Genomic DNA, 14,618 nt, shown 5'->3' with positions numbered 1-14,618 from the left:
CTCAGCTCCGCTGCCGAAATGAAGAACTTACCTTCCCAGCAGCCCCCGGTCCTCGCTCTCACCGTTCCCGCTGCTGCTGCAAAAATGGAGGTAAGGTTTAAATCAACAGATTAAATTGAACTTGTGTTGCTCATGCTGTGTGGGCTTGTTTTCAAGGTCCGCCTTCCCTCGTTAAGTTATAAATAATCTACCCTGTATGACCATAGTAAAAATGCTTCAAAATGACTTCAGCAGCTGTAGATATTTTTAAAGCAACCTGTTCAGATTTGTTATGATGTACTTCTGGAACTTGAACCCGGGCCTTCTGACCTAGAGGTAGGGACACTATCACTGCACCACAAAAGCCCTCTTTTCAGTGGCTATTAACAGTGCTGGGAGATTCTGGAGTGTGAAAGACACATTATAATGTCATCAGAGATGGTAAGAACTGCTGATGCTAGAGTCAAAGATAACACAGTGTGGAGCTGGAGGAACTCTAGCATCAGCAGTTCTTACTATCTCTAAAATTTGAAGACATTGGGTCTCACTGGTTACCCTTGTACCAACATTATATTACTTAATACTGCTAGAGCACAGTAGTCATTAGGCCACGAATTAGTATTGTACAAGTTTGATCCATGATTTCTGTGATGTACTTTCAAACTTGTACTGCATTGGACAGGCCACTCAATGGGAGATCTGTTCCATTCAGGAAACTGTATGATTGGCAAAAACAACTAATATTGATCATGTACTTGGTTGTGGAACATTATTTACAGAAGTGAAGGGATTGGTACCTAGTTTAAAAGAGTGCAGTGAGCTTGGATGGATTGTGGAAACTGCTGAGTTCACCTCTCCCAAAAAGTATTGTGGTTATTTTGATCTGGATAAATACACATGCAACATAAAAATGACTGCTGAAGGTTGTATCTCTAACCAGCTAAATTACCAATCGTTGGTCAAGACTATCATGAGTGTTCATTTCAACTATGAGTCTTATTGTTCTTACACATCCTATTTCTTATGTAGCCTCTGTTTGCTTCAACTGAATTATGCTGGCATTTACGTTCAACATGTGCCTCCTTTCATGTTTCTTCTTCTAATCCCGTGCACTCTCACCTTTGCTGTCCACTTCACTTTTGTGGTAAAATGCTCATCCAAAGAACAGTAAGAATGTGAAACTTCTTGTAAAAACTTGATTGTACTCATTGGTGACTACCTTATGCTTACTACACTTTGGGGAAGATAGTAGTGTGGTGATGACATCACTACGCTAGTAATTCAAGCACAGCAGCTGGTGGAGTTTAAATTCTGCTGTTGAAAGCAGTCTCAGTAAATCAGCCATGTAACTATCATTTGTTGTAAAAGCCCATCTGGTTCATTAATGCCCTGTTAGGGAGGGAGATCTGCTATCCTTGCCTGGTCTGGCTTCCATGTGACTCAAGATCCATTACATCTAGTTGACTCTTAACTGCCCTCAGAAATGGTCAAGCAAGCCATTCATATCGAGGGCAGTTAGGAAGGGGCAACAAATATGGGTCTTGCTGGTGACATCCAGATCCCATAAAAGAATAAATGTTCAAAAATGAGCTCTGGTTTTGGGCTTATAATCCTCAACTCTACTTTCCTGTCTTATCCCCTTAACCCTTGATTCAGTTACTGATTTGAATTTACTCGATGGTCCAGACTCTCTAGCCTTTGCGGTAAAGAATTCCACAGATTCACTACCCTCTTAGAGGGAAGAAGTTCCTCATCTCTCTTAAATAATGACCCTTTACTCTGGAATTGTGTCGTCTTGTCCTAGACTCTCCAATAGGAGGAAATGACCTAGTCTAATCCCTCTAAAAATCTTGTATGTTTCAATAGGGGTCACCTCTCATTCTTCTAAACTCCAATAAATACAGGCCGACCCTAACAACCTTTCCTCATAAGCCAGTCCCTCCATACCTGCGATCAACTTAGTAAACCTTCTCTGGACGCTTCCAGCACTTGTATATCTTTCATTAGATAAGGGGACCAAAACTATTCACAGGAACCAGTCCCTTGTATAGATTCAGCAAACTTCTGTTTATACTCCGATCCCTTTGAAATAAAGCCCAGTGTTCCATCTGTTCTCACTATTACCTGTTGAACTTGTATACGAGCTTTTTGTGATTTAAATGCAAGGACTCCCAAAGTCTTTCTCCATTTCAGTAATGTTCAGCTCCTCCATTTTCCCACATTATATTTCATCTGCCAAGTTTTTGCCCACTCACTTGACTTGCCTTGCAGACTCTGTGGCATCCTCACCACTTGCCTTCTCAACTGTTGTTGTGTCATTGACAAACTTTGTGATTATAAATTCACATTCCTCATCCAAGTCATTAATATATATTGTAAGTAATTGTGGCCCCAGCACAGATCCTTGTGGAGTTCCACTAATTACATTAATGCCATCCTGAAAGCGCCTCCCCTTATCACAAATCTCCATCCACTCCAGCCAGATAATCCTCCGTCCGTGCAATTACACCATTTCCAATGCCATGGCCAAACCCGTAGAGCTTACATCTGACCCTTTGCCTGAGGGATCACTTAGCTCTGTCTATTGCATGCTGCTTTACGGAACAAGAACATCAAAAGCCTCCCCTCTTGAGTTCTGCCCTTTTGTGCAATATTTTCATGAAGTAATTGAACCATGTCGAAAGTTTTGAAGACCGTTCTATTGAAATCCACAGATGTTGAGAAGACCAGATTCATTGTCGTAGTCGCGTGCATGACCGGTAGAACTAAATCTGTGATAATTTTCAATAAGAAAACCATACAGAACATCAGATTAACTGCAGAAGTTTTTTTGTGCATATCCATGACAACAACAAGATCAGAGTTAAATTGTGCATTGGTAACTGGTGAAATAGGCTTGCTGGTGGCCTACATGAATTGCATAGCATATTAATGGGGACGAGGCACTTGCGCAGTGGTAGTGTATCTACCTCTGGGTCAGAAGGCCTGCGTTGGTCCCTGTTCCAGAGGTGTGTCATAACATGTCTGAGGAAGTTGATTTAAAAATATCTCTTAGTGGGGACATGTTTAGATCTTAATAAGATCAAGAGGTTCATTTTTATACAAGGAGTCTGATGTCTTTCGTTCAATATTTGGATGAATGCCTCAACAAGGCATTAAAGAATCATGTTAGTGCCAACTGGAATAAGTGGATGCTTGAGAAAGATAAAACCTTTACAAAGTGAAACTTCAGTGATGTCCCACATGGTGTCATTGTCAAATTGTAGGGTGTTTTCAAAACCCATTATCATCAGACTGTTCAAAGAATGCAAAATATAAAATTCAGTAAACACATACGAAGGTGATTTGGTGTGGTGAGATGGTTGTGAAACCGAAAGTGTCACAGTAGAGATGACCCATGGAATTACAGACCGGTGAGTATTGCGTGAGTGATAGGGAAACATTTGGAGAAAATTCTGAAGGAGTGAATTAATACCCACTTGGAAATGCATGGGTTCATTAGGGATAGTCAGCATGGCTTTGTCAGAGGGAGGTCGTGCCTAACAAATTTGTTAGAATTTTTTGGAAATGTGATTGTGTGGATGAGGGAAGTTCAGTTGATGTAGTGTATATAGATTTTAGCAAAGCTTTTGGCAAGATCCCACATGGCAGACTGCTTGAGAAGGTTAAAGCTCACGGAATTGAGGGAAACTTGGCAAGATGGATCAGAAACTGGTGTAGTAATAGGAAACAAAGGGTAGTGGTCGAAGACTGAACACTGGTGTACCACAAGGATCAGTACTGGGACCCTTGTTTATTATATACCTAAATGATATACATGAAAATGTTGGGGGAGTGTTAGGCAAATTTGCAGAAGACACCAAGATTGGTATAGTGGTTAATAGCAAAAAGGATGGTTGTAGGTTACAAGAAGATATAGACCAGGGGCAGATGGCATTTAACCCTGATAAGGGTGAACTGACGCACTTTGGAAGAATAAACAAGATGAGGGAGTATTCAATGAATGGCAGGACACTGGGTAACTTAGAGGATCAGAGGGATTGTGGGGCAATTATTCACAAATCCCTGCCATCAGCAGAGCACACGAATAGGATAATTAACAAGGCAGATGGGGATTTGCAACAGCCGTGGCATGGAGTGTAAGTGCAAGGAGGTAACGCTGGAGTTGTTCAAAGTGTTGGTCAGGCCACAACTGGAGTCCTGTGTGCAGTTCTGGTCACCTCACTACAGGAATGATGTGATCGCATTAGAGGGGGTACAGAGGGGATGCACCAGGATGTTGGATGTGGGTTGGAGAAATTGAGCTGTAAGGAGAAACTGGATAGGCTTGGATTGTTTTCTTTAGAGCAGAGAAGCCTGAGGGGGCACATGATTGAGGTGTTTTAAGATTGAAGGGTATGGACAGAGTGAATAGAGAGCAACTGTTGCCCTTGGTTGAGGGGTCAGTCATGAGAGGGCATAGTTTTAGGGTAAGGGGCAGGAGATTCAGAGGGGATTTGGGGGAGAAGAACATGTTCACTCAGCAGGTGGTGGAAACCTGGAATGCATTACCGAGAAGGTGATAGAGGCTGGAAACCTTATACCTTTTAAAAAAAGTATTTGGATGAGTACTTCAAATATCATGACATTCAAGGATATTTGCCCCAGTTTGGGTTCTGTCACAGTCACTCAGCTCCTGACCTCATTACAGCCTTGGTTCAAACTTGGACAGAAGAGCTAAATTCCAGAGGTGAGGTGAGAGTGACAGCCCTTGATATCAAGGCTGCATATGAGCGAGTGTAGCATCAAGGAGCCCTAGCAAAACTGGAATCAGTGGGTATCAGGGGGCAAAGACTCCGGTGGTTGGAGTCATACCTGACACATAGGAAGATGGTGATGGTTGTGGGAGGTCGGATCATCTCAGCTCCAGGACGTCTCTGCAGAAGTTCCTCAGGGTAGTGTCCTAGGCCCAACCATCTTCAGCTGCTTCATCAATGACCTTCCGTCCATCATAAGGTCAGAGGTGGGGATGTTCACCGATGATTGCACAATGTTCAGCACCATTCGTGACTCTTCAGATACTGAAGCAGTCCATGTTCACATGCAACAAGATCTGGACAATATCTTGGGCTGCCAAGCGGCAAGTGACATTAGTGCCACACAAATTCCAGGCTATGACCATCACCAATAAGAGACAATCTAACCACGGCCCCTTGACATTCAGTGGTGTTGCCATCACTGAATCCCCCACTATCAACATCCTGGGGATTATCATTGATCAGAAACTCAACTGGACTCACCACATTAACAGAGTGACTACAAGAGCAGGCCAGAAGCTGGGAATACTGCGGCAAGTAACTCATCTCCTGACTCCTCAAAGCCTGTCCACCATCTACAAGACACAAGTCAGGAGTGTGATCGAATACCGCCCACTTGCCTGGATGAGTGCAGCCCCGACAACACTCAAGAAGCTTGACACCATCCAGGACAAAGCAGCCCGCTTGATTGGCACTACACCCATAAGCATTCACTCCCTTCACCACCGACGCTCAGTAGCAGCAGTGTATACTATCTACAAGATGCAATTCACCAAAGATTCTCCAACAGCCCCTTCCAAACCCGCAACAACTTCCATTTAGAAGGACAAGGGCAGCAGATATATGGGAACACCACCACCTCCAAGTTCCTTTCCAAGCCACTCACCATCCTGACTTGGAAATACATCGCCATTCCTTCACTGTTGCTGGGTCAAAATCCTAAAATTTCCTCCCTAATAGCATTGTGGATCAACCCACAGCAGGAGGAATGCAGCGGTTCAAGAAGGCAGCTCACCACCACCTTCTCAAGGGCAACTAGGGATGGGCAAGAAATGCTGGCCAGCCAGCGATGCCCACATCCCATGAAATGAATAGAAAAAAAAAATGGCACTAGTACGGGAAATTGGGATTAGCGAACTTTTCGTGGTAGTTGTGTTGGTGCAGCGTCAGTGGGCCGAAGGGCCTTGCCTACACAGTATGAGTCTATGAATCTACATGATCCTGAGTGGTATCCTTACCATGATGCCATAACCAAAGTCACTTGGGGCAAATGCCAGAACTTTTTATCAGATCCTGAAAATGATGAATTCGACTTTTAAAACATTGCTTGTAGTTTGAAAAATTCCTGCTGGAATTATTTCACCAAATTAAATGTGACGTTGATTTAATTTAAACTGCAGTCTTTATCCCCTTTTAAATGGTGACTAACTTCACCAGAACCGGCAGGTCACGTTTTACTAATCCATGTAAATTGATCCATGTTTTGGAAGGATTTTTCAACACTGCATAGATTGACTTGTACGCTGTAATCTATATTCCAATATTGCACTTTCTTCAGTGGCTCAAGATGATATTTTCTATCAGATCTGTGTAGGGACTCCTCTAATGAAATTGCTAAGGTTCAATACAATTTAAACTAACCTCACTGCTTTTGAACTCTGGCTATAGAAATAATCCCAGTATTTGATTCACCAGTTTCAAAATCTCCCCACCCCCTGGCCCCATCCCATGACCAACCCTCCCTCTCATCCCCGCCTCCTTCACCTGACACAACCTGTCCATCTTCTCTCCCACCTATCCGCCCTTCCCACCTCACTGACCACTCCCTACCTGCACTCGCCTATCACCAACCCACCTACCTGCCCCAGCCCTACCCCTCCTCTCCCTTTATTTCTGAGCTCCCTTCCCCCTCCCCATTTCTGAAGAAGAGTCCTGAGCAGAAACGTCAACTTTCCTGCTCCTCTGACGCTGCCTGGCCTGCTGTGTTGCTCCAGCTGCACACTGTGTTATCTCTGACTCAGGCATCTGCAGTTCATGCTTTCTCCCAGTGTTTGATTTGCCTTTGTTAACTTGTGCTGCTTTTAGTCATTTGTGTATTTTCTTTTTGGTCTGTTACTATTCAAGCAGCTATGTGGCTTTACTGTTCCAATGGATATGTGCTCCATCATGCTTATCTACATGAAAATTAGTATGTTAATTCTGCAAGTTGAGTTTGTCTTGTATCCATTTACAGTTGTGTGCATAAACCCCACTCCCACCTACAACCCTGCTACAATTTGGTGCCACCTGCAAATTTCTGAAATCTACTTAAAATTCCTGAGTTCTAATCATTTAATAGAAAGAATGAAGAATTGTGGTCCCAGCATCCATATTGGTGGAACTCCATTTCCCTCTTGCCAGTTAAAGTTGTTGCTGTTAAGCCCTCTTCTATTTGTCTTGTCTCCACGTGCTAAACAATTGCCCTGCAGTAACAGAATGCCCAGTTACCAAAGTGGGGAGAAATTAACACACTTATTTTAACAAGGAAATATAATCTGTAGTCATAATCGGAAGGAGTCTATGATGACTTTTGACTTTCTATCCAATTGATTTTAAGGAGGGATGTGGAGCTAAGGAAGAGAAAAGTGGTCTATAAAAGTGCAACAGCCTCTAAACTTCAAAACACTATACTTCATAGCCACTGATGTTTCTTCTGTGAAGTTAGCTGAAATTTTTCTGTTTGCATTAAAGTTCTTCTAAAGGAAGGGATCCATGGATTCTGTAATGCACAGGTGCTCTGACTTCAAGCTGAGTATCTGTAATACAGAACAATTTTTGCATAATTTTATCAGATTTTCTAGTTGCATTGTTTTAAACAGCTTTTTAAACAGTAACTTAACATTAGTCTAATGCTAAGTATCAGTGTCTTGCATTTGTTTGAAAACTTGTGATTTGTTACGCCACCTTAGTATGTAATTATTGCCACTTTCAATTAATTAGTTACGCAGTCTGAATTATGCCTTCATAATTGAGGCAGAGTTTCATTAGAATGTTTATAAAACTAGTTTACTATGAAAAGCATAATTAAGCTAATAGGCTGAGAATGCTTTTTGTAACCTCAAAATATTAAACTATTTGGTGTTGGAAATGTATAAAAATTATTACTTATTTTGTGATTGCAGACAACATAGAAGTAGCACACCTGAAGACACTGACTAAAGAAGATATAGTAAATTTCTGCAAAGTAAGTCATATTTGCACATATTGTAAAAGTGAGGATTTGTAACAGGAGCTTGTCTGCTGTCGTATGAGTCTTTTAGCTAACTTGGATATGTTATAATATTGCTGTGAATCTGATTGGCTGTTCACATGATTTGTAAAAAGCAGTCAGCATACCTGGTTTTTGGGTTTCTCCATTTGCAATGTTGCCCTCCTCATACAAGGTACCTCAAAATTACTAGCATTGGATTTAGATACAAGTATATTATTTTGGTTTTCTTTCCCAGATGCTTTGTTTTTGGAAAACAATAATGCTTTTGGACCAAATATTAAAAGCTAAAAAAATTTATTGAATTTCAGAGGTAAAACAAATTATGCAATAGTCAAGTTCTGCAGAAGTATTTAAGCCTTGTAAACGGTGTTATGACCTATTGTGTAAGCGTAACTTATGCTTAAAAAGCCTACCTTCAAATCATGTGATGAAATATTGACCTAATCCTTTAGTTTGATAATGGCAGTAGCATTTGATTTGGTCCCCGAGAAATCTATTTGAAACTTTATAATTCAATTAAAACAATCATTTGTTTTGGTGGTAGGACAATATTTATTTTAAATGGTAAGGCTTTTCGGACAATAAAGTAATTTAAGTAATAGCTATCCATATTCTGTAATTCCATGGAAGCTTCATTTACCTGATCAACTTAAAACTTCAGAAAGTAGCTATAAAGTATATAGGAGTAGAATACCAAATGTAACTTAGTAAGGCAAAATTTAACATGTTTACTACCTGTGAAGTAACACATCCTGTAGCATTTTTCTTCATGAAAATAACTCTGTTATTTTACTTTTCACAATCTTCTCTCCCAAGCACACTCTCCTGCTCGGTCTTTGATGTGTGTAGCTTTCCTATTGGCATCTCAATATAAATAGTGTCTTATGCTGTTGCCCTGTTCATAACCACCTACTTTGGAGTACCTACTGTTTGTTTCTTTGTCACTACTCCTCTTAGTGGGGAAATTCCCTCCACTGTTATCTGTCATGCTCCAAAATATGAGCTTCCTTTCTTCTGTCCTCCTCCAACTGCCACCCAACTTTCTCTGTTCCAACTTTGGACCTGATTCCAGGAGTCCTTCAGGGATCCCAGCCCCAGTTTTTTGGGAACTTAAATGTAATTTGCTCACTATTAAGAACGGTATTCCAACTTTTAAAAATATCCAACAGGACTGTGGGGCGGCACGGTGGCTCAGTGGTTAGCACTGCTGCCTCACAACACCAGGGACCCGGGTTCGATTCCACCCTCGGGCGACTTTCTGTGTGGAGTTTGCACATTCTCCCTGTGTCTGCGTGGGTTTCCTCCGATGCTCCGGTTTCCTCCCACAGTCGAGATATGCAGGTTAGGTGGATTGGCCATGCTAAATTGCTCGTAGTGTTAAGGGATGTGTAGCTTAGGTGGGTTAGAGGGGAATGGGGCTGGGTGGGATGCTCCAAGGGTCAGTGTAGACTTGTTGGGCGGCAGGGCCTGTTTCCACACTAGGGATTCTGTGAGGACTGTTGATTACTGTTGATATTGAGTTTGCCTGGTCAGACTGGGAATGGTTTGAGGACGAGATTGTGGGGAGATATAATTTTATTCAGAGTTTTCTCAGTAGTGCAGAAATCTATCATGCAATAAATTCCTCAGCTTATTTTAAACCTAAAATAGTTTCTATGTTTCCTTATTGCTGCTGTAGTCTTTTGGAACACTTCAAGTACAACCAGACCATACATACTATCACCTGATGTCTAATTGTAAAAGATTATTGGAAGGAAAATCTTTTGAGTAATGCCTTCCTACTGTGACTGGACTTCAAGCCATGACACCTTATCTGGCCCTAAAAACTGTTTCAAAACTTCAGTGGGGTTGGGAGCATACTGGCTTACATTTCCAATTCTTTGACACCTCTAACACTTCCATGATTCCACGTCACACAGTTTCCCTCATAGCCAGATTTTCTTGAACTGTTTCAAGACCCTTCCTGATGTACTGCTTCATTTTCCCTCTTTGGCCACTAAGAATTGCCTCTGTGAAAGTTCTTTGCCTGTCCCTCTCACTCTCCTTTTTAAAAAACCCAGCTCTTTCACCAAAGTTTCTCTTCTTATTCTATGAAGGGACATGGGCATTAATGGAAAAGCCAGCATTTGTTGTCATCCCTAATGTCCTTGAACAAGTGGTTTTCTCAATTATTTGAGAGGGCATTTAAGCATCAGCCATGTTTGCGGTGGATCTGGAGTCTTGGCCAGACCAAGTAAGAATGGCAGATTTCCTTCATTCTAATTAGAGAATTAGATGAATTTTTTACAATAATCTGTTATAGTTTCATGGTCACAATCATTGAGATTATCAAGACAGTATTTAGTCACCTGCACCTGGGGATATGCTCTGTATGGAAAACACCATGTAAACCTTATTATGTTTCCATCTCTTATTTCCTTTGCCTTTTTTTGAGTGACAGCTGTGAATGATTTGGTTTGGTATACTCATGCTTCTGAATTACAGGGTTCTGTGTTCAAGTCTCATACCAGAAAATGAATACAAAACTCCAAGCTGAGGCTCTAGTGCAGCAATGGGGAAATGCTGTGTTGAGAGAGGTTGCTGCACTGTTCGAAACTGCTTTCTTTTGGCTGCCTGCTTGAGTGAATATAAAGGATCCTATCTCATTGTTTCAAAGAGCAAGGAAATTATTCCTGGTATCCTGGCCAATATTTCACCTTGATGTCACAAAACAGATTATCTTGATCATTTCTTACTTTCAACAGTGCCTTTGCTTCAAAAGAACTTCATGGGCTGTAAAACACTTTTGTGATGTCCAGTGGACTTGCAAAACACTACATATAAATACAAGTCTTTTTTTATTATGTTCAAAACTTTTTCCAAGTGTTCTAATATTTGAGACTATTACTCATAATGTAGCTAAGGAACATGAAATAAAATAGTAAAATATTTTATAGGCAAGTCAATTAAAAAAAATGGAATAAGACCGTTAAGGAATGGACTGAATTATAGCACAGGTAACAGTAGAGAGGTGGCATGAATATTGAATTGATTTTGCTTCACTATTTACCTTGGAGATAATACAGATAGGCGTGGCTTTAAATGAATCACAAATGAAGTGTCCTTAAAATATATTTAAAAGGATGCACTGAATTAGCTCATAGGAATCAGAAGATAAAACTCCTGGTCCAGGTGGATTCTATGCACATATTTAAAAGAGCGTGGAAGAGTTGATAGTCATATTTAATGATTCATTAGGAAAAGCTGCAATGCCAAACAAGTGTCAGATAGCCAATGTAATTCCTATACTCGAGAAAGGGACAGAATGTGCCCAAGCAATTACAGAATTGGTGGTTTAGTATTAGTGGTCAAAAAAATGGAATTTCTACCAACAGAGAACAGAAGAATATCTCAAAATAAAACAAACTGCACTGGGGACAATCTTGCTTGTCCCACCTTTTATAGAACTTTTTTTAACAGTGTAACAGAGAGTAGATTGTGTAGTGCAGCAGCTGCAATTTATTTGGATTTTCAAAAAGCCTTTGGTAAGATGCCCTGTAACAAAATAGTAAATAAAGTTGGAGAGTGTGATGTCATGTAGCAAGTGACAGAATAGATTGGCTTCAAGATAGCAGTAAGGGGGAATAAAGGCTAGTTTTTCAGAATGGCAGAAGGTGGAAAGTGATGTTCCACAACAATCCATGCTGGGACCACAGCTTTACCATGAAAGTTATTGATGGTTTGGACTTTGGAATTTAAGTCATAATCTCTGAATTTGCAAATGCCACTAAATTGAAGGAGGATGATCACTACTGAGGAGGATTGCAACATATTACAGGAGGACAATAATAAACTTGCAGAATGGATTAATAATTGGCGATTGAAGCTCAATGCTAATAGATGGGAGGGAGTACATTTTGACTGGAATAAAAAAAGTCACCATGAGTCAGAGGGTGAGAGTTTAGCTCCAGTTTGGAAACAAAGGAACCTCGGAATACAAATGCAACAGTTGTTAAAAATTTGTACCATTGGTCAGCAAAGCTTTTTCTTAAAAATCAAATTAAGCACTGGGTTTTATCTCTTGGAATTGAAAAGTAGGAAAATTTATACTGAATGTCTACTAAGCCAATATTGGAGCTTACTGTCTGCAGATCTGGTTGACGTTTTAAAATAAAAAGTGATTGTAGATATGGTATGAGAGAAGATTTACAGAATCCAGGAGGATACCAGAAATGCCTAAGTATGTTTATGAAGAGAAGGTTTTATAGTGCAGTGTTAGCATCCCTGCCTCTCGACCAGAAGTTTATGATTCAGGTTCCACTTCAGGATATGGCTGCCATGGATTGTATGTTGATAATATGACCACAAATGTTGAATACTAACTGTCTAAAATCATTCCATTATACCTCAGGAGAGTTTCCGTGTAAACCCGTCTGCAGAAGGCAAAGGCAAGCCGTCACATTATTTTGTGACGCATAATCTAATGGAAATCTATAAGAATCAAGGCCCTCTTATATCATTTTACCTGAAGAGAGGTACATTTCAGGAAAGGATACAGTAGCTTTGGCTCTCTGATTCAGAAGAAGGCAGAAAGTTATCTGATAGATCTTTAAAATGTGAAAGAGTTTTGATAGCATGGAGATGTGGAAAGAATGTTTCTTGTGGGCAAGAGCATAACTAGAGGCTGTCAGTATAAGTCAATTATCAAGAAATCTGATATGGAGTTAAGAAGAAACCGCTTCAGCAAAGTGTGTGAAGATGTGGAACTTCCTACCGCAACGATTAGTTGAAGTGAATCATATAGGTGCATTTAATGGGAAGCTAAGTCAGCATTAGTAGGAGAAGGGAATAGAGGGTTACACAGGCAGATTTGACGTTTTAAGATCAAAAGGCTTACATGGAACATAATGCCAGTTGATAGTGAAAAATGTACTGAAAACAACAAATGCTGGGAATCACAGCGGCTCAGACAACATCCCTGGAGAGACAGCAAGCTAACGTTTTGAGTCTAGATGACTTCTTCAGAGCTGAAGTAAAGTATGGAAGGGGGCTGCATTTATGCTATAGGTGGCAGTGTGGTGGGGTGTCGAGTGCTGGAGAGAAACTATGTTAATAGTTCATATTAAGTGATCGGAATGCGAGAATGGCAGAACAATTGTGTGTCTAATTGCCAAAGTAGAAAGAACTGACAGTCTCACTGGGCTGCAGAGAGGGGAGCACAGATTTCAGTACCTGTAGTAATTTGCTCCTAGATAGTGGAAAATGGCCTGTTTCTCTCCCAGTTAATCCTATGTAATGTAATGTTATGTTGTGCTCCCTGCCTTGAGTTTCCCTTTTCTTGTTGTTCCAGATACAGTAACCCTTTATTCCCCAGACTCCCAGCACAGCATTCCCAATGTCACTTTTTTTTGAGCCATGCATACTATATAAAACTGTTCATGTTTCCAAGGCCCAGCACATCTAGAGCATAGAACAGTACAGCACAGTACAGGCCCTTCGGCCCACGATGTTGTGCCGAACTTTTACCCTAAACCTGAGGTCTGTCTAACCTCTACCGCTACCTTATACTATCATCCATATGCCTATCTTTTAGCCGCTTAAATGCCCCTAATGAGGCCGACTCCACTACCCTCTCCGGCAATGCATTCCACGCCCCTACCACTCTCTGAGTAAAGAACCTACCTCTGACGCCTCCCCGATATCTACCTCCTTTCACTTTAAAACTATGTCCCCTTGTAAAAGCTACCTCCACACTAGGAAAAAGTCTCTGGCTGTCTATCTATACCTCTGATCATTTTGTACACCTCTATCAAGTCAGAATCTCTTCTATTGCCACACCACATTTCCACCCCGTGCGTCGATACCATAGAAATTTCTTCAACACTCTCCACCCTTTCTCTGTCTCCCCCACCCTTCCCCATGTGCCCAACATTTAAACTTCTCCTGCTAATCTGCAATCTGAAAGGTACCTTTGTATGTCCATGGCTTTTAATGTGAAAAAAACATAAATATACATGATAATCATAACTTTTAATGTCATGATACCTAAAAGCATCACTAACATTTTGTGTGTGTGTGTGTATTTTTGGGATTGAGGAGAGAGGACAAACACTATTTGACTTCCAACAAATCAGTGACCTGGGTAACGTTCTTTCTTTCTATCTTGTCAAGATCATCCGATAGAAAAACCTCAGTAGTTATGTACAGCTAGAATATGTCATTTACAAGTTACAGGTTGCAATTCTCTGAAATACATGAGCATCTTTTGAGGAGGATCTCACTCAGATGGATTCGAAGATCTGCGTAGCGCAAAAGGTGTATCACATTGCATGCTTACAATTAAATGAGCGTGACATCTGTCATTTTGAACTATGACTAAATTAGCTACAACAGCTGTTATTTAGTGGTTCCTTATGTAAAAAGACCTTGACTATCATTAATTCAGCATATAACCTTTGCAGCAAATTTGGATTCAAATCTAGACGTGGTTGTCGTCTGGTGTTAGTATAATTTTTTGAATGTTTGTATTGCCCTGCAATATTTTGTCCAAATGATACAATTTTTTTTCTTTATTCCTATCAGGGAATAATTTAATATGTGTTCAGATGCCAGTG

General features: G+C 40.7%; 1 protein-coding gene across 4 annotated transcripts in view; it reads left to right on the top strand.

The window, feature by feature from the left end:
- ide (insulin-degrading enzyme) overlaps positions 1–14,618 on the top strand; it is a 129,212-nt gene that overhangs the window by 92,776 nt on the left and 21,818 nt on the right. For all 4 annotated transcript variants that reach the window (XM_048608724.1, XM_020511533.2, XM_020511525.2 and 1 more), the window contains exon 22: positions 7,937–7,998. In XM_048608724.1, the coding sequence (XP_048464681.1) occupies positions 7,937–7,998 (62 nt within the window). The remainder of the gene's footprint in view (positions 1–7,936; positions 7,999–14,618) is intronic.

Source organism: Rhincodon typus, chromosome 20 (assembly GCF_021869965.1).
Source record: "Rhincodon typus isolate 14 chromosome 20, sRhiTyp1.1, whole genome shotgun sequence".
NCBI lineage: Eukaryota > Metazoa > Chordata > Chondrichthyes > Orectolobiformes > Rhincodontidae > Rhincodon > Rhincodon typus.
The sequence above is the reverse complement of the archived record's forward strand: the minus strand, read 5'-3'. Positions and strand labels throughout refer to the sequence as shown.